Raw genomic sequence first — 20,893 nt, 5'->3', positions numbered from 1 at the left:
AGTTTTGAATTTTATTTTGCTGGTAAAATTTTATTTGGGCAGGTGAAAGAAAGACGTTCAGGTTTGTGTGTGTGTGCCACTTTCTAAAGAGTAGAAACAAGCCACATCTTCTTATCAGTGGACTACAATCAATTGTTAAATCGCTTCCAAGTTGCCAGATGTGAGTAACTGTGGTGGTTGGCTGCTGCGGTCTGTTTCTGGATGATTTCCATGCTTCGACTGCAGTGATTTTTTTTTTACAGTAGCGTAAGCAAAGTCAAAGTACTAAACTAAACATCGATTTATTCTTCTAGGCTGGATTGTGCGCATGTTGGCGGTTTTTGAACAGCTTTTGGGCTGGAAACCATCAGCTGTATCAGGCAACAACAACCTCACAGAACTGCACAAGACAGTTCAACGTGAGGCATTGTAGTAGAAAAACATAATGACTTTAAATGTACACATTCACTGCTGGATACGTTTATAGTTACGACCTGTGGTGACAAAAGTGCATGTATTTATATCATATTCACCACAGAGATGCTTGCAAATGTTAAATGTTAAAAATGGTAGTGAAATGCATTCATAGAAAGCACACATAAAGTTTAAAAATGTCCTAATGCGAACTTTTATCAATGGACTCTCAGTATATAAAATCCTTTTTAAACTTAATGTGTAAAATGAGCTTTGCCCCCTCATTTAAAATGTGTAACCAGAACTAGCATGCCAAAGCAAACTGCTGATACAAGGTTTAGCAACCATGCAAAGAACTGTCAAAAAATATTGTCTTGTTTAAGCATGTGTATGCCATACAATAGACCCCATATCCATCTAAAATGAAAGCAAACATCCAGAAGCTTAGGAATGCAACATAACAACTGAAATGCACCTTTGACACATGACAGTAAAAATGGTCAGTCCTTTCCCCTCAGTTTCTGTGTGACACATTTGATGCGGATATTTTCCCGGAGGTTGCGGAGACGCGCGCTGCGACTTGTGATTTCCTCCACGTAGGTTTTGGGGAACCAGCCCCGCTCCCCGTCTGACAGTCTGATGCCTTCCACCCAGCCTGATGAAAAGCATTTTATGGACATAAATTACATTGAGGCTGAAGTTGAAACGTAGTTTCTCTGAAGGTGGGCAGATTCTTACCGTCACTTGTAATGGTCTTTGCGTGAAGAATGTCGGCTTTCTCCAAAGTTAACTCGTCATGCTCTTGGGCCTGATAGCTTTTGATGCACTGAACCTGGGATATGTCTAAGAGCGGAAGAACAACAAAGGGATGAATGAGAAGTTTGAGGAGTTTATACTGACTCATGGTGCACCTAAGGATCTCTACTGACCATCATTTTCAGTGGCTTGCTCAATGTCTTCAAGTGGGTCAGATGGAAACATTGCTGTGATCCATCTCTGCTTCCCGCTCCTTGACAGACACAAAGCCAGTCAATTGCAGTCAGACATGAAGCACCTGGATTTGAAGCAAAATCAGCACTGACCAAATGACGTTACTCACTCTGTGTGTGACTTGAGCAGGATCTGATGTTTGAGTTGCTGGCCTTCACACAGCTGCAGGTGGAAGATGAAGCCTGAGATACCTTGCAGCTTCTGACTGAGATCCTTCACTTTCAGCTCTCCTATCTTGGCATGCACGAACACCATGAACTTCCATGCACTAGCAAAAGAAAATACTTTTAGTATTACTTTCAAGATAGCAAGCAGCATATAGCATCTAAATATTTCAAATAGTCTAAATCTAAGGCATCTTAAAAGCAGTCTTGAAGTCTTTTATTTGGTCATAGTATCGTCATAGTAGCATTTAAAGCTGGAATGTGGGACTTTTACACATAAATGAGTTAATACATGTAATCTGCTAAATCTCTCCATATTTTAGTTCAAATCTGGTGCCTGTGGCTACATTCCTGCTTACATTAACTGATGAATGGTTTGCAATATCCAAAGATGGGGTCAACTGTATGAATGGTGATTAGTATCATTAGGAGCAGGCAGTGAACACCGTTGCAGCATGGCTGGTGCAGCTGAAGGAGAGCACCGCAGAAGCAACTGATCCACACATCCAAACATCTGAAAAAGCTGTTCAGATTCTGGTGGAAAAAATAACACGTTTTTCTGCAAATTGTGTCTGGCAGGTCGGAAAAAACAAGTCCGGACGTCCACCACATCATTGTTGAATTTGAAGCGACACATGCAGTTGAACGTGAACTGTTCATTCTGGAGTCTGTTAACGTAGCTCAAAATTAAAAAATGTGAACTACGAACTTGAACTGGTTCACTTTAATCTGTGCGAACTGAACTTTGAACTAGTTCTTGTTTAGTGTGAACTTGCACAACACTGGGAGTGGGTTATGTCAGCTTGGAGTGTGGCAAAGCCTCTGGCAGAATAAACAGTGTCCACAAAACATTTCTGATGAAGTTAAAAAAGAGAAAACATTCAAGAAGAAGGATTGCAATCTAGGACAGACACGGATAACAACTGATGCTGCTTATCCTCAAAGAAGAGCACTAAAAGAAAAGAAGGAACTGAGGGCAGACACGGATGTCGCCTTACTGCTTGGACAGGTTGGTATTAGTAAAATATTTGGAGTAAGTTATACAGCTATATAATTATTGTCTTGGAACTGTAGAAATGTCCTCTGTACATTTGTAACTATATCTGAACATCAGTCTGGGGTTTTCCAGAGCTAGTAGTGTTATGTAAGCTTAGCAAACTAGCTAAAGTTGTTCATAATCCAAAAAAAATGGGAAACCCCATGAGGGCCGGTGTAGCTACTATAAGTCAATGCTAAGTTACCTTAGCTCTTATTCCTGGACTTCTGTAGCTCAGAGCAGACACATCTAATTATGTGACCCATGAATGAGTTGACCTGTGCAATGGTTGCCCACTTAGACATATGAATTAAATAAATGTAACATAACCCAAACCCAAAGTCAAGGAATATCCAGGCAAGCCCCTAGTTTACAGGACAAATAACTAGTTGTTGAGGCTTCACATTTAAATACAGGGTTTAGAGTGGGTCTTCTCATCTTACTTAACATTACTTAACACTTAACTATTGTTTTATTTTAATGCTAATATCCCATATGTCTGCACAGTATTTTGGGCAATTCATAGGCAGATTACAGTTGATATGAATAAATGCATACATTTTTTGGGGAGGCTTAAATTTTATAATAGTGCTTGAGGGTGACAAATGTTTAAAACAAGCTGTTTTCTACTTGGACTGCTGGTGACTCATATTATCTTTGGCAAAATGTTAGTATACATTTTTGCACAGAACAACATCTGTGGCTTTTGCTCCATTTGTGTACAGTGTTCCCTGGCAGTATGATGAGAGACAATAACAAACATCCAGGCACTCGATCTCTGTACTTATATGGCATGTTAGCACTGCTTTAGATAGTGATGGGGATTATAACTCTGAAAACTCTGCATGTCGTGAGAGCAGTATATCAGCTTGGTCTCTTCTCACTCACTCCTTCCTCCTGGACAGCAGCAGGCAGTCATTGAACAAGTGGAGGTACACAGGCTTGGTGGGTAACTTGAACTTCGATCCAGAAATACTCATCGTCTGAGTGTCCACTTCCAGGAGTTCGCCGTGCTTCACCAGCCAGCGGGACTGAGAGATCAGAGGAAAGATCTGCAAAGGAAGGAAGTAAGTTACAATATAGAAAAGTGAACCCTATCCAAAAATATAGTAAGAACACCCCTAAAAATCCTACCTTGCCCTCAAAGTGAATCTTCTTGTTGAGGTGGATGAGTTCCTCCATCCTCTTCATTGACTGCACACTGGAGTTACATTCTTTGATGATCTAAGAAGACAACATGGTTATTACTGTTGTGCCTCACCAGTGATAATACTGGTACTAGTCCAACTGGCTATTAGGGATGATAATCACTACCTTTTTTAGCTCATTGAAAGCTTTAGTGGCAGTGTCCTCATCTCGTGAGCCTGGAGTTGTCCTCTTTAAGATGTTCTGCAAAATAAAGACGTTTTGAAGACATGCCAAAGAGTAAACAATACTTTTCTTATGAGCTGTTGGGGGGAAAAAACTGCTTGGCCAGTCCAAATACTACCCCATTTGTGTAATTGGGTTTCAAGTTCAAACATGAATTCTGCAGTGAATGTTTAATGGTGTACCTCCACCAGCATTTTAAGTCGTGTGATCCGCTGAAACGGGAGGATTAGAAAAGAGGTCAGAGGAAGTCTTTGGCAGATGGGGTCCTCCTCCAACCTTGCCAAGATGCCGGGGAAACGAGGGTTTTCGTGCCTGAGAGGACAGGGCAAGGACGTTTAGAGAGACATTTTAATGACTTTCAGTGAGAGTTGATGAAAACCCCAACATGCTTTTGACCCTGAGAAAAAAATGTTCAGCTTGCTCAAGATGAACCATCAAGCATCGTGCAAGTTTAGTCATGCCGGTGTAAAATAACCCCGGAACACCTGACATCCAGCACAAAACAATTAGACTTTATGCTCTGCAGCCGTTAATGTGCACAGAGAGATGTACTTCACATACATCCACACATACAGTCAAGGTCAAATCGCCGACAGCTGATGTATTCTATGTACAGTAAGGAAAAAAAATTACTCACAGTAAACGTTGGTATGTCTGCTCCTGATAGGCCTGGTTGGTTACATAAGGTAAATAAACCCTTCGCAGAGCTGGGCAGTGATCCAGGACAATGTCGCACACATCAAAACGGAGAATGTCTTCCTCCAGCCTGTGCTCCAGATCCTGAAGGAACCTACAGACACCCAGAGAAGAAACAATACAGTCAGAGCTGACAAGTTAAAACACAGACTTGAGGGCAACAGAACCATGTCTGCGGCATGTTACTTCACCTCTCACTGACATCTTTGACTTCAGGCAGCTTGGAGAAGAGCCACTGCTTATCCTGAGCCCCAAGACACTCAGCAAGCTCCTGTGATAACATGAAGTGATCCACTGCGATTGTCAGACTACGAATGTACGAAGCCTCTGAAGTCACCAGCTCAAACTTTGCCTGAGTTGGGAAAGACGCAGTGTTTCAACTTCATGAAGAGTTTTAGCCGTCAAACAGAGAATCTATTAAATTCCAGTATCTCCATCACCTCCTGTAACTTTCTTTCCTCGTTGCTGAAGTTGTCGAGCTGGCCACTGGTTCGGACATCAGGTATATCCTGCCACAGCGCAAAAGCAGAGCCTCGTGAGGAGCGAAAGGAGCTGGATGGAGACAGATTGGATGGAGACGGGGTCCCATCTGAGCCCTCGTCCCTGAGCCCCTCCTCCTCCGTGCCTGGCTCCTTCCCCTGCTGCCTCTGGATCTCTCTGTTGATGGCGACGTCGCTGTATTCCTGATACAGAATTGCTGCAAAATTGAAATATTGATAGTAAAAAAAAAGGAAAATGTAGATATAAATGGTATAATGTAATAGCTAAACAGATTTTGGAAAAACAGATATCTGAGGCAAACTCACAACTTGGCAAAAAGTGTGATAGTCGATTTGAACTAGGAACAGGTGGAAGTGTTCCCAAGTCCTCCTCTATGGATTTCTTTCGCATTCTGTGAAGAAAAAAAAGTTATGTTAAAAGATATTGTTTAATCTTTAGGGTTTTGAATGGCAAAATATCTTTGCTTCTATAAGCTCTTATTTACCCCAGTTTTGTGCTCCACCGATTCAAAGGCATCCCATTGTCACTGCTGGGCAGTGGAGGTGCAGGTCCTACAGGACTGTGGGGGGCGCTATCACTAGAGCCTCCTGAGCTTCGGTGTTTAGAGTTGAACTTATCTAAAGAGAAAAAACAAGTGCATGTGTCAGGTCCGGAATCAAGTAATCTAATTTATGAAAACTTTCAGTTTGAACTTCTCTGGAGGATTTAGGACAGCTTCTTGAGTCAGCCTCAGCCTCATGTAATGTTAAGAGTTAACTTGTTTGGGCCTTCTTAAACAATTATACTGCTAACAATTACTTTATTTTTTTCTCTCCAGTATTATTTGATGCAAATGTGTTTTTTTTTTTTTTTTTTGTTAATTAAACAATTATCATAACTGTCTATAGTGTAAGCATTTTGGTCTCGTACATTGACAGCACTGGCTCCTTCACTTTGACAGCTGTTTAAATTGTTTAAGACTGACTAACAAGAAATGTTAACAAAGTTTAACAGTTCTGTTTTGAACATACTGATGGCTGACAATTGAAAAGGCTAGGCTTTTATAGTTTCAGTATCTCAACATGACTGAACAGCTGAGGCAGATCACTGAAACACCAACAAGTGTAGAAATATCTTTTGCAACAATGCCATTTTTCTCCTCCAGCAGTGAATAATCTGTCACATCATGTTGGGTTTTCCATGAATTTGTCTCATTGATGTGTTTTAATCCCCTGGGGTGACTTTTTGAGTGAATTGTTACCAAGATGATGGCATTATTGTGTACTCACAGTCAGCATTGGGGCTGAGGCTGTTGGAGCTCTGTCTGTCCCTTGAGGCTACCCGAGCAGACAGAGACTTCCCTAGCTTCAGAGTGAAGGAGTTCTTCCTTTGAGACAGCTGCAGCCTGGATATCAGCTCTGAAGCCGAGAAGCGCCGCCGTTCCTGGTCCCCTTGACGACTGCGTGACAAAAAGCTGCCTCCTGTGGCACTTGACGTCACAGCGCTCCTGCTCTCCTCTTCCATACCTGGTATTGAATCCTCTATGATATGCAGAGGTTCCTCAGGTAGATTAAAAATATCGTCATGACTGAAGTTTGGGAGATCAGGAGCACCGTCTGTGGATGAAGGAGTTGAAATTGCCTCCAGTGAAGATAATCCACTCAGGTCCTCCTCCAGGAAAGATGCAAAAGGTCCAGGAAAGATGTAGTCTGCGTCCAGGATTGGGCTGCTGAGGGATTCATCACTTGGGCTGTCTGGGGAATAAACCTGCATCTTCCGCCCTGGACACAAAAAATAACTTTATTAAAGAAATATTAATCACATTAAAGGTTTTTAGAGCGTAGCTTAGCTCTGTAAACTTTGTTGCCAGTAAAAGATGGTTCACACTCACGGATAGACTTTTCTTTAAGGGAACCCTGTGATGCTCTCCTCTGAGGCTGGCAGGAATCTGGGCTTTGAAACCCAGGACATTCAGGTGGGGATGGGGAGCAAGGTAACTGAGATTCCCAGGAGTTTCTGTTTGTGTAGAGAGAGGACAGAGGGAATGACAGAGGGAGGCTAAGAGCTGCGTGGAGAGGACGACATACTGTTGTAACAGTTCGTGGCTTTTCACTCTGCTCCTGCAAAGAAGTCCTCATGAGATTTTGGCATTCAAGCTCACCGTCACCCGTGGCATGTGTGTGAGAGTTCAAATTCAGATTAATTTCATGTTCATTGTCTGTCCTGTGGCGACTGCTCTGCATATCATTGAGTTCATTTAGTGTGCGTCTGAAACCATTCATTGGCGCAGAGTGTGTTGTGCTTTGTGCATCTGGAACAACGGTCGGCTGCTGAGAGCCAAAACCGTTTAATTTAGGAGTCGCTGCTGGTTGTAGTTCGATAAAAGCCAATGTTTCCTGCTGGCACACAGCGACATGTTTGTGGTGGCATGGGTGGAGGAGAGGCCCGTCCTCCTGGCCCTCACTCAGACCCTGGGACTCTCCTGAGCCTGGGATCCACATGCTGGGACTCTGTCCTCTGCAGCGAAACGCGTGAAGGTGGGGTTGGAAATCAGGAAAAGGTGAGAATCCATACCCAGGGAGCATGGCTGAACAGGCACATGGAGCTGCAAAAGGAGAGAAAGGAAAATAAGACTTTGGTAATGCTAATTCAAATTCAGAAAATTTATTTAGAATAGATCTAGTAAATAGGGAGGGGGCTGTAATGCATCTGCAAGCTGGTTTGCCAAGCAAAACAAAAGAAGAAGAAGAAAGGGGAAGGGGAAGAAGAAGGTTGTAACTGTGCTGTGAGAAATAAAATAACTAATTTAGAAGGCTATACAGTTGTGAGCAATTAATTAGGATGACATGATCAATACAGGATGTCTTCAGTTGTTTACAACAAAATAGTTCTGATTGGTTGTAGGACTATCCAGCTGCATGCAGAAGTATTTTTTCTCTGTATCAGCTGAAACCATAGACTGTGTGAAGATGGACGGCAGAGCAGCTCCTCAAAAGTGAAACCAAAGCAAGTAGAGCTCCCCCTCGTGGCTGGCTGCAATATAGGTCATAAGCTCCACCCCCTCCATGTTAGTGGATGGGACTTCAGCCAGAGAAATACATGTCAAATAATTTTTTTTTTCAAGGATGGTTTCTGTCATTTTAGGTAGTTGATATAATGTCGATGCATGTTCAAGTTTCCATTTTTCTGATAAGTTTGATTTTATTTATTTGAAAAAGGATGTGACATCATGATGACTACTAGAGATAAGAGATAAAGAGCCTTTATTTGTCATTATATTATACAAGTATCACATAACGAGATTGCATGGTCAGACATGGAGGGTTGGTCCTGAGCCGCTGCACTCGCGCGCGCCGCCACTGTGGCCCAACCTGACCGGTGCCTAACACCTAGCATGTTTTGATGATGGGAGGAAACCGGAGTGCCCGGAGAAAACCCACGCAGACACGGGGAGAACATGCAAACTCCACACAGAAAGGCCTCCGCCCCGGGGATTTGAACCAGTGACCTTCTTGCTGTGAGGCACCCACTGTGCCACCGTGCTGCCCCTACTAGTTGTCATGCCAACCACTCTGTGAAGCAGTCCCATAGGACTGTGAGAGTTGGGAAATAAATAAATAGATAAAGAAATAAGTACAGCGTATAATCCAACATTTCCTTGTAACTGGTGGAGGTAGAGCAAAGCATAATATTGATCAAACAAATACGTGAGTGAGTCTGGAGGAAGTGTGGGAGGGTCATCGATAAATTGGCTCTTGGACTGTACTGCACAGACTCTGGCTCCAAACTCCCAAGATGGCGCCCATATCCTTGGAATTCTGGCATCAGTTTGACCATTGCAAGAAAGTGGGTCTGCGTTGTCCATATTTATATACAGTCTATGGTTAAAACAAACCCAATAACAAGCCAGACCAGGGTAAAATGTCATCAGTTGTGAGAAAAATTAATCTGCAGTTATATTTAAGATGTGCTCACATAAACCACCTGTTGAAGAGAAGAGATGCAAACTGTGAAAAATATATTAAGTCCATCAGTTCCACATGGACAAAAAAGGATCACATCTTTAAAAATAAGTAAATTAACATGTGTAGGTATGCAAAAGAAACCAAGAAGTAAACAAAGAAACCCAGTGGTGTGTTCGACTAAAGAAATACAGCAGAAAACCAATTTAAACCACATTTAAGATATAGACCCTCCTGGAGTTAGCAAGACGGGCCCAGTAACCATCGACGCGTGCAGGATGTTTAACAGTCTCTCTCACACACACACTTAAGTCTGTAGTGTAGTGTGTCTCCTGAGCTGTGTCTTCCTGCTCTAATTAAAGACCTCTCTACACACAGCATTCAACCCCTGTACTTAACATCTCCACACACACACAGAAACATGCCAGCTCCAGACAGAATACCACAACAGAAAGACAGACAGAGGAAAAGAGCACATCCTCAGCACTCTCACCTTTCACCTGAGATCTATACTCATCCATCACTCTGGGTGCTGGTCTACCTTCCTGTCGGGGAGCGTTCACTGGCAGGCACCTTTTCTGATTGAATATTTACAGTGAGTATGTGTTAAAACCCTGCAGCGGGCCATAAAGCCAGCTCTCCTGACAGGCTCTTTAAACACACACTAGTGGAGCTCTGGCTCTTCTTACCCTCCTGCTTCCTGAACAGGTAATCCTCAACTTCTGGCTTAAACACCTGGGAAAAGGAATGAGGGAGGCTCTAATATACAACACACATGGCCTTATATGCACAGAGGGATGTAGATGAACAGATTTTCTTATTTTTCTGTGTTGTCTCATCACCAAAATCTTCTATTCAGTGGCAACGAACAAGACAAATGAATTAATATTTCACATCAAGCAGCCACAATATATATATTTGCTCCAAGTTATGCAGTACGGCTGCATTTGTGGCTGATTTGTGATGGAGGCTAAAGTAGGGTTTACACATTAAGCTGTTTTAAGTCAGGTCTATTTTTCTTCATTTTTATGAATGTTGGTGAGAAAAACTTGTCCAGTGGTTAGGCCTGTTAGCAGGGATTAGCTTAGTGTAGGCAGATTTAAATTGAGTAACATGCCATTTGGATTTGATTATGGGGCGTGTGTAACCCGATACTGAGGAAAAACAAACTCGGATAGTTTTTTGGATAGTCCTACAACCATTCACTCATTCATTCATCTTCTGTAACCGCTTGTCCTGTGCAGGTTCGCGGGGGGTGCTGGAGCCTATCGGGGTACACCCTGGACAGGTTGCCAGTCTATCGCAGGGCTAACACAGAGAGACAGACAACCATTCACACTCACACCTATGGCAAATTTAGAATCACCAATTAACCTAATGAGCATGTCTTCGGACAGTGGGAGGAAGACGGAGTACACGGAGAGAACCCACGCAGACACAGGGAGAACATGCAAACTCCACACAGAAAGGCCTAGTTGGCCCATGGATTCACCACGCCACTACCACGCCACTGTGCCAACCAATTAGAGACATTTTGTAATGAACAAATTTAACTCCACGGTGCTCAGATGACAAGTATGTCTATGGCAGATCTTTGCATAATCAGTTCTTAACAGAGCTAACTTTTTGCCACAAAAAGGTTGTAGACAGGTGAAGTTCGGGCTGGCTTCCAGGCTATTGAGGGAGAATGTTATGTACCAAAACTACACTTACATATTGCACTATTTTTGTCAGCATTATGCTGTTTTTAACCACACATCAGAAGTCCGTACTAAACTACTACACACTCTGAAAACACAGGATACGTATACTGTACAGTGTACAGGAACATATTGGATGAAGGCACAGAGAAGGTTAAATGTTAACTGTTAACTTTTTTTTTTATCTCTTTGTTGACAGCAGCTCACACTTCAGTACCCCTGCAGGCTGTAATTTTAACCTCCAATCCATGTATCCATGTTTTACAGTTTAATCATCGTACTGACACACTGTAAATCTTTATGAGATACATATATTTTACATTACAGTAAAAAGTATCTCATTAAATTGTACACCTGTAATTTAGAGATGCATAGAGGATAAAAGCATGTATTAATGCTTCTCCTGAAGGAATAACTTTGTTTTGAGAGCTGTTTGTTTGCCTGCAGAATTGCAGACTAGACCTCATAGTTTACCTTCCTTTTTATTGAGTGCACATGTGCTGTGTGCTGTGAATACGAGGCTGTTGAAAAGCCACACCTGTTCTTGTGGCGAAGGCCAGCAATGCTATCTCTCTCTCTCTCTCTCTCTCTCTCTCTCTCTCTCTCTCTCTCTCTCTCTCTCTCTCTCTCTCTGTTTCTCTCTTACACACACAGGTTTGCAAGCATGCATGTACACACAAATACAAGTACACACACACACACACAAGGCAGTGCAGGCACAAACGGTTACCTGTTCCCTGCAGCAGACAAAGGCAGCCTTTATCTGTGTGCTTGGGCCAGGCTACCCTGAGCACAGGACACCTGAGAGGGTGTGGGAACTGCTTATACTGATCCACTCATATAGGGCACCCACTGAGCCATATAAACACATCCAGACCACTGCTGCATAATGACACAAGCTTATTGGTGTCTGGATGTGATTATACTGTAATCCCGCTGTATCTAAATGTTACTTACCTCCGTCTTAAGTCTGTCATGTGAGATCAAATATTAATTATTTACAGTGCATTTTCCTAGATAACAAAACTATATCTCCACAGTTGTGCCGCTATCCTGATGAATCAATGTTCACGTGATCTTCCACCAACAGCCACGTCATCATAAATCAACACTCCCTTTGTAGAAAATTAGTTATCTTCCCATTTGATCGAAAAAACCTTGAAGTCCCAAAAAGCTGACAATAAGCTTCACCGCCACATTTATCAAGACATGAAAGCATCTGGGTACTCGTACCGCACATTCCTCGCGCTGATACAATTATATCACGCTTTTAAAATTTCAATTCCAAAGGCGTGTAATTTCCCTTGTCATAGCAGGGTGTTATTTGTGACTGTTATGGACTTTGCTGCCAGTGTTTCTCCCTGTAATTTCGCTAGGCTGCTCTAAGACGCCGTGTCTGCATGCAGGAGTTAATGAATGGCACTGTGGCATGCCTTTAATGCCAGCAGCCGTATAAGGAGCATTTTTAATTGTGACATTTTTTCCATTTAGAAGGCCTCGGAATAATCCTTTAATGGAGTGTATCACATGACTATGAGCATAAATCCATTGCTGATTCAGCTCCTTGAAAGAGCCAAATGTTGTGTAATCGCGTAATTAAAGTTAGTTTGGTGCTTGCCAGGGGGGTACATGACGATGTTAATACAAATGGATTCATTGCTGGAGCTCTTTGTGGTTTATAAAGGTGAAGATATGCATTGTTACACTGTTTACTTTCATAATGATGGAGGTCAATCCCTATAGCCCTCCATGTAAACATGCAAACATGTTTAGAGCCTAGTCCAAAAATTCTCCATTCATGATAACTGTCATCATGTTACATTTTTATATAAATCATATTTAACTTCATTAAGGATTAAAATAATGTCTAATTAAGGATGTAGCTGCTTTGAGTGATGGATGGGTGCTGTCTCAGGTGCTTTAGACATTTATAAATTAGCCAGGTTATGAGGACACAAGATGGCAACAACCGGTCACCACACTGAGCTTCAAAACTGCTCTTCAGGAAACCCATGGGTGATGGCACTGAGGGTTTGTCCATCTTTACACGTGCTGCATGGTCAGACATAACTTCAGGTTGGTCACCCATCAACATGTCATTCAAACATTAACATGGACCTCTCCACACCAATGTCCGGCTGAGTGATCTTTGCCTCTGATTGTTAAGCTGCTGCGGAAGTGTCAATTATCACCAACACTGCAGAATCAAATTTCGATTTCTATTTAAAGAGGACATGATTTGGCAACCCGCTACATTCCTAACCAGCTCACTGACAACAACAACAGCTCACTCATCAGGTTGTGTTTTGTGTGGAAAGACTTCAACCAACGATGAAATAATACACCTACCAACACGGACACTACAATTCCTTTTAAATCATTTCCTGGCTGTGAATTTTCACGAGAGATCCAAATGAGTATTAATCCGCAGCAGAAAATAGTCCCAGCACAGAATGAGTATGTGGCTTTGCTCCTGTTCTTTGTACCAAGATATCTGAATTACAGTATGCTGGTCAGAGCAATAGATGTTTTTTAGGGCAAAACTGAGTCTGTTGTGTTTCTGCCTCTTAAGTCGTGTTGTTTAATGTGAGACACTTTTTTATCAGTCATCTTAATCTTCTCGAAAATGGATGTTGCTGTGGATGACCTCTGACTCAAAGTATATCAGCTTGAAGGTCTGAAAAATAATTCTGAAGTCAGTGAAAATAGAGAGGCTAAACCTTACTAATTTTCAAATACTTCACAGATGACTTACAGTATAAGGAACCTGGTTCCAGACCTCTGAAAATAATTATTCTAGTGTTGTGATTGCTGATGCTTCTTTCTAGTTGGAAAAACAACGGATGAGTGAGTGTCAAAGCAAATGAAAAAAATAGAGAGAGAAAATTGTGACCGTGACTTCTTTAAGTAAACAACTCTTAAACCTGTATAGTTATCAGTATTCTTACTTCTACTTCTACTGTTTATAAAGAGAAGATGATGCCAGCTATCCAAAACCCAGATAAAACAAAAATGGCGTCAGACTGAATGCATATAACTAATTGCTAATTCAGTGTGATCACCAGGATCCAGAACAAACATTTTATTCAGGATCATTTAACTTTGCTATGATGTTGGAGTTTGTACTGCTCACAGACAAAATAAAATCAGATCAAATACGTCTGTGAAGGTTCTTAGTCATCCAGGTCATGGTATGTCCAGAAACAATAACCAGACTTGTTTGCGTTTTCTTGAAGATATGGTCTTTTGTTGAGTGTTGACATGTGTGTAACCTAAATCAATCTGGAAACTTGTACACGAAAGGAAACCTTCATGCAGTCTGTTCCTCCCCCCACACTCTCTCTCTCTCTCTCTAGGAACGTAAGTCCCGTGTGTTTGGTCAGACAGACTGGAGTGTCCTGTCAGTGTGGTGTGACCAGCTCGTGTGTGTGTGTGAGATCGCAGTTTAACTCAGTCACATCAGACCACTAATTGCCAGGCAGCAGACTAAAGAGCCCAGCATTGTCTGCTGAGACAAGACATGACATCATCCGCTGTCACTTCTGGGAAAAGCAGCCTCCCTGTGAAACTTTGGTAACATTTTCTATCAGCGCTGGGATAAAAATGAAGCTCTACTAGCGCGAAAAAAAGATTTTTTTTATTTGTTTTTTTACTTTTAAAGCAGGATATTCATTTTTCTTCACATTATTAGGGTTTGTGATATTTTTCTGTACTATATAAATAAATATTCTGTTGGATTACTACACAGTCCACAGGTGGTGCATATTTGGATATGTGGTGCATAGTCCACATATTTTATGCTTTATTTATATCTTGTTGTCTTCTATTATTTTGACGCAAATTAGGATGTACTGACAGAGAAACTATTATGGGCAGTTGGGAAACTTCTGATAAAATTCAGATATTACACAGCAGCTTCTTTTGCTAGGCATGCTTGGTTTTGAATGTGTCTCCTATAGTTACACATTTTGATAATAAATTTCAATTCATCAGTTGTTGAAATGTTTTTCAGACTCTCTTTCTGTCTTTTCTCCCTGAGGAAATTCATATAATTTGAACTTTAGTTTGTGCCTTCATGGAAAACCAGTATTGTTAGTAATGAGTTTCATCTCAATCAAAACAAACTCCTCAAGACGCAAATTCCTACCAGAGAAGTCACAGCAGATGTCATAGTGACGCGCTAATCTGCTTCTTTTTTTTCCTAAAGCTCTGACGCCTCAACAGTGTGAGAAAGGCTGAATGAATTCAGGTCAGGGAGTTTCTTGGTATTCGTTCTACCTCCAGCCTCCACCCACTGAGACAGGTGAGCCCCCCAGAGGCTACGGAGGAGGCGGGTTGAGTGGTGGTGGTGGTGAGGGGGGTGTTACCCAAATGTTTACACATGGTGTGGGTCCTCCTAATCCTCTCCCAAAGCCTCCGGCGACTTACCCACGACCTTCCGGGACACTATGAAGATGCATACTGACAACTTGGCTCACAATCACACAAAGCTATGACACACACCTGAATGAGAGTTTGTGTGTGAGAGGCTATCAGCCGTTTGATTGAAAGCGACGAGACATGGAGAGGCCTCCTCTAACCCCTTCTACTCAAGCCATGAATCCGGCTAACAGAGGTGGACGAACAACAATCTCTCATTTAAAAGCATGAAAAAATGGCGACCATCTCACGAGTAAACGCCAAGACTTTTGGACCTTTAACCTCCCCCACCTCCCTCCCTGCTTCACTCTTCCACCATAACAACTGCAGTCAGATAAGCTGATGCACAGCAGACGGACATGCCAGGATGGCAAAAGCACAAAGGAGCCATTGACAAAACTTATGGAAATAACCTAATCTAATTAAGGTGCTTTGTCATAAGTCACAAAAGCTACCGAGTTGATGGAGGGCCAACGATTCAAGAAGCAGTAAATCCAGAAAATCTCATAATCAGCACCTTCTGGCAGACAATGGTGATCAGTATGTAAGAAAAAAAAGGTCTTAAGAAGGTTTTGGTAGGTTACAAGAACACAGGAAAAGTTAAAACCAGCAGATTAGGAATTTACCTTAGTTAAATACAGTATGTTATACTACTAATAATAATTTTATACTATTAACTTTATTTTAGCCCTGTGATAGACAGCCTATCTGTCCAGGGTGTACCCTGCCTCTCATCCGATGACAGCTGGGATAGACTCCAGCCCTCCTTCCGCAACCCCTCACAGGACAAGCGGTTACAGAAAATGAATGAATGAATGAATGAATGAACTTTATTTTAAAGCTGAAACAATCAAAGCAATCAAAGTATAAAAAGTATTTTGTACATATCCAGCTCTTGATAGAATCTATTCCCTGCTGCCAGTTGTTTGCCAGAAACTACTACCAACACATCAAAGATCAATCCTGAAGGAACAGCTGACATGTGTCTTCATTAGTGCAAAGTTTGTCTCACTCCTTCATACTAGGGTTGGGGATTTGGACAGACTTATCAGTAATGGGTCTATTCTGGCAATTTCATTTCTTGCATTAATATTCAGCTTCCTTGAGGATTCAACTCAAGTCAATAATTAGTCTGTAAAGCAGAATTCAGAGCATGCTCTAACAGGAACCAGCAGCTGAAGTTGGTACATATTATGCGTATTATTCTTGTTTCACTGATTTCTTTCACAAATCAGGCCAGTGACTGATTAAGCGATCTTGTCCGATTGTCTGGTGCTGAAAATCAACCGCATCTCATAAAATTCATGTTTGAGAGCAAAGAAACTAAAACTATATGTGCGTTTCTGCAGCTCGATCAGTTAATAGCATAAGCTATAACCACATGTTTGTTGATTCAGAGGCTGCAAGTATCCAATTCAAAGGTCACAGACAGCTGTTCAGCCTGTCTTTACAGCTTATCAGATATCTAGTAGTAGTAGTGTATAGGCTGTAAAGTTTCAGAAAGATTTATTTTTACGCTAATCAGTATTCAAAATTTCATAAAAACACAAGGCTATTCATGATGGAGGTTGAGAACTATGAACTACGAACCATCCCACTGCTTTGAATACCAGAGCACCCAATACGTAATGCTCCATGACTGAAAATAGTCCCTAACAAAAACATTTCAGGTAAGAAACCATTGGCTTGGGAGCTGGGAGCCACAAAAAGTGGTCTTTTGTTGACAAAAAGTATATGTTCAATATCACCAACTGTATTATTTAAATGTTTAAGTCGTTACTGGCAATCTTTGGCAAAAGAAGCTTCATAAGAACTAAGCTAATTCATGATCTGCTGTGGTTTCATCTTAGTTTTATTTCCCTGGTCTAATTTGGTGAGAAAGGAAGAGGCTGAGTTTGTTGCACTCAAACTGTCAATCAGAGCACTTTGATTCCAATCTGATCCTCTGCACTGAACTCTCAACAGAGTGACCTACTTTACGTCAAATTGCTGATGCATCTCTTGCATTAATCTGCTCCCGAGTTCACTCGCGCTTTCTTCCCTGCTGTTTTCTAACTCTCTGCTCCACTTTTTTTTCACCCTTCTCCTTGCTTTTATTATCTGGACAGGTATGGACAAGCCATGTGTTGTTTTGAAATGTGATCGGGTAAAAGTGGAATACGCCAAGCAAAATGACCATCCAGAAAATACTTCCTGTTTAGCCCAGAGCTACAGCCATAATCTAATCAAACCAAACTGAATACCAGCAGCGTCATCAGGATTAGAGCAATGATTTCAAAGAGAAGATAAAAGACACTGAAGGGAGTGAAAAAGAAAAGAAGAGTTGTTGAATGTGAGAGCAACACCTGGTTTGTGTTTTTTTCCCCAAGAAGAGCATAGAGGCAACATTTTAGTGAAGAAGCTTTGCCTTCATTGCCCGAAACTTATTATCATGCATGAGTACATGTGAAACACTCGGCGTGTTATTGGCCAAGTCACCTTGTGAAATAACCTCAGGGCTGCAGTGCTAGACAGGTGTGCAGCCACACAGTCAGGGCAGTGCTCGGCACACATTGCCTCCGGGGCTCAAATTTCAATCTTCTGTCTGTATAAACCTTCGAGTCTGAGCCAAATATTCTCTGACACGCAAATTAACTAATAAATGACAGGGCCTGGACACCGCTGCCTAAAAAGTGAAAAGTTTATGCTTTTAAGGGCTTAGGGCTGCCTGGTTTTCTCAGAAAATAAACTTTTCTGCTTATAAATCAAAGCCGCCACGTTACTGTATTATTATTATTGGCTGAATGCACAGGCTTTTAACTCAGTAGGTGGTCTGTTTTACAGTCCAGGTCTGAAGACAAGTTCATGTCCAACTCAGAGGCGCCCCAGCCTGAGATGAGACCCTCTGACACACATAGACACTTTTCCACATTCCCCGGATGACTCTGCATGCTCATTCCTCTGAAAGTGACCACTAAGCTGAGGCAGGAGACAAACAAAGAAACTCAGCTGTACACGTGCAGGAGCAAGGGCTGCTATTATGGCCTGTTGAAACGGCTGCTGCTTCGGGTCGTAAGCTAGAAGGGTAGGAAAGTGACAGAGTCTGTTTAAAATATCAGTGTCACTCGTGTTTAAATAGCAGGCTGCGTTCGGTCAGTGATGCCTAATTATTTTAACCTAGTTTTCAGGAAAACAAGTCGGTGCAGAAAGTAGAGCACAGGCAGTCATATTGAGGGTAGAGCATGTGTGCGTGCACGTGAGTACAAACCTCAAACAGGCGCGCAGAGAGAGGTGAGGGAGGTAAAGAGATGAGGGTTAGGTGTGGCATCTACACACACACATGCTCAGACAGCCACTGTCTGAGTGGCAGGTGATGGGGCAGGTGCTCTCCAGACATACGGTTGTGGGGGAAGGAGGAAGTGGGAAGAGGGAGTGATTCTGTGATTTATAAATCTGATGTGAACAGGCATGCAGAGGGGAATCTAATATACAGTAGTGTGCTTGCACAAAATTCAGTCAGCCACCTTGAATCTCTCTTTTTCAAGTGTGCTGACTCTCCAAACAAATGTTATCAGGCTTCTGCCATCATACACGGGGATCTCCAGCCTGCCATAAAGTGCAGGAAAACAGTTCAAGGTCCTTCTTTTTACTTTGTGCTGGTGGTACTTTGAACCGCATTGGAAGGTGTGTTCCAGTCAGACGTAGCGTCATAAATCAGATAATCCAGAAATCACCCACAGCTATCTAATGGTGCCCCAGACAAAATATGCACGTCCAGACGATCCATACACGCAGAGCAGCAGCAGTCAACATGACAACACACTTAGTCATCAAGACAGAAAGTCAGTCATGTCCTTGGCTCATCCTCTCTCTGATGGCATTTGAAGAGATGTTGAGAAGAAGTAATCTGGGTCACAAGAGCAGCTTTCTCCCTATTATCACAGCCTGTCTACAGAATGTCATCACTGCATCGCTGAGTATCCCCAGTGTCTCCCCAGACTTTGTGAGAGTAAACAAACACACATGTATACTGTACGTGAACTAACACATGAACATGTTGCCGACAACAGCGGCTCAGTATGAAGCCACAGGTATCGTGTCTTATTCTAAAATATCCCACGGAGGAGTACCCAGCAGAGAGTGTTAAAAGTTTCAGCCTTGTACAGTTTTTAACAACCCCTCAACCAGCATATTCCAGACATGCACTTACCTGCCCCGCTCTGCAACAACTCATTGCTACACTGTAACCATCACACTCAAGGCTCACCTCATTCTGCACTGCTTAGGGAGCTGCTGGAAACATTAGTGATGCAAGGCAAACGCTTCCAAGAGAATAAATGAATAGAGAAGCTGATAATCTGCTGGCAGGATCTACTTGAGCTGCATGTTTGGCTCTGGATCTGCAGCCTTTGGCTCTCAAGAAAGCGCTGGTTTTGTTAGTGGAGACAACACACAACCAGGCAAATAGAATCCTGTTAACAAATCTGATTTGTTTTTATATCGTGTATAGAGACAGTAGATTCAGACAGATATACTGTATGCTGTCAAATGAACACCTCGCAAGCTGCACACCAACACTTTCCTCAAGTGCACAATCACTTTAAGTCAAATAGCACAACTCAGCTTTCACTCCCAACAGCAAAATTCTCCAGTAACCAGGTTCTGGGAAGAAGGTGGAATGTGTATACAGCTTAATTAGTTATAGCTGATGTTTGTTTAGTACTGTACCTCAGTGGCGTTAGCAGCCTAGTGTGTGTGCTGGATGGTGGCCAGCAGCAGTGTGTGAATCCAGGCCATCCCAGGGTCAGACCGAGCCACTCTGCTATCCATTGCTGCCTTGTGTTCCTCCCGGCTTCTCTCCTCCCTTCTCCTCCCTCAGCCTTTTTTTTTTCTCCTTAAACACAGTTCAGAGCTTTCAAAACTGTGCTCTTCTCTGTTGGGGTCTCTCCTTCCTCTTCTTCTTCTTGTTCTCCTCCTCAGAAAAACAAAAACAGGTTGACAAAACAGCCACCACTTGCTGCCCTCAGAGCTACTTACAATGCAGATCCTCTCTGAGCGCCTCTGCTCTCCCTTTTCCCTCCCTCCCTCTCCCTCTCCCTCTCTCTCTCTCTCTCTCTCTCTCTCTCCCTGCTACTGTTGAGTAAGTGCTCTTATTTTCTCTCATATTCTCCTCCCCTTCTCTTGCCCTTCCTCCAACTCTAATAGTTATTTAGTGTCTCATTTCAGCACCTGCTTTGAGACAGAAAGAGGCAGAGAGAGAGAAGGGAAAAGAAAGAGGTTGCACCACTTTGGGACTGTGTACATGTAAACATATACATGTGTGCGTGATGACATACACGCATGCATATGTGGGTCCACTTAATCAGTAAGAGTGTAACTATACGCTGCTTGTGCAATGTGTGCATTTAAACAAAAGTATGCCTGCAAAAGTGGACACTGGCATGTCGGTCTTTGTGCAAGAATGTATCTGCTGCAACACTGTGCATGCAGCTCCATTGCCGGAGACGCCTCTGGCTATATGTGTGTGCGTCTGCCTCCATGCAGCTTTCACTGCCAGACTGTGAGCTGATGACAGAAGGAAGCTGCTACGGCATGCTTGGACTCTCTCATCTCTTCTCGTGCTTCCTTGCTGCTGTTTTGGCTATGTTGACAAATCAAACTTTGGAAGAGCCGCGATGGTGGTGGGGAGTTAGGTTACCTCAG

At 42.5% G+C, this 20,893-nt stretch overlaps 1 protein-coding gene across 1 annotated transcript; it reads right to left on the bottom strand.

Moving 5' to 3' along the window:
- Positions 1-893: 893 nt before the first annotated feature.
- arhgef19 (Rho guanine nucleotide exchange factor (GEF) 19) lies at positions 894-20,226 on the bottom strand (the record flags this gene model as incomplete). Its single annotated transcript, XM_084553066.1, has 16 exons — positions 19,919-20,226; positions 7,022-7,735; positions 6,420-6,911; positions 5,636-5,768; positions 5,457-5,542; positions 5,091-5,347; positions 4,842-5,002; positions 4,592-4,744; positions 4,137-4,266; positions 3,898-3,972; positions 3,718-3,807; positions 3,472-3,635; positions 1,493-1,651; positions 1,323-1,402; positions 1,132-1,236; positions 894-1,048 (listed from the first exon to the last, which is right to left on the bottom strand). The coding sequence occupies exons 2-16, from the start codon at positions 7,713-7,715 to the stop codon at positions 894-896; spliced, it is 2,934 nt and encodes a 977-aa protein (XP_084409192.1). The 5' UTR covers positions 7,716-7,735; positions 19,919-20,226.
- Positions 20,227-20,893: the final 667 nt, after the last annotated feature.

This window comes from Chelon labrosus, assembly GCF_963514085.1.
Source record: "Chelon labrosus genome assembly, chromosome: 10".
Classification (NCBI taxonomy): domain Eukaryota; kingdom Metazoa; phylum Chordata; class Actinopteri; order Mugiliformes; family Mugilidae; genus Chelon; species Chelon labrosus.
This window is presented reverse-complemented; position numbering and strand designations above follow the sequence as displayed.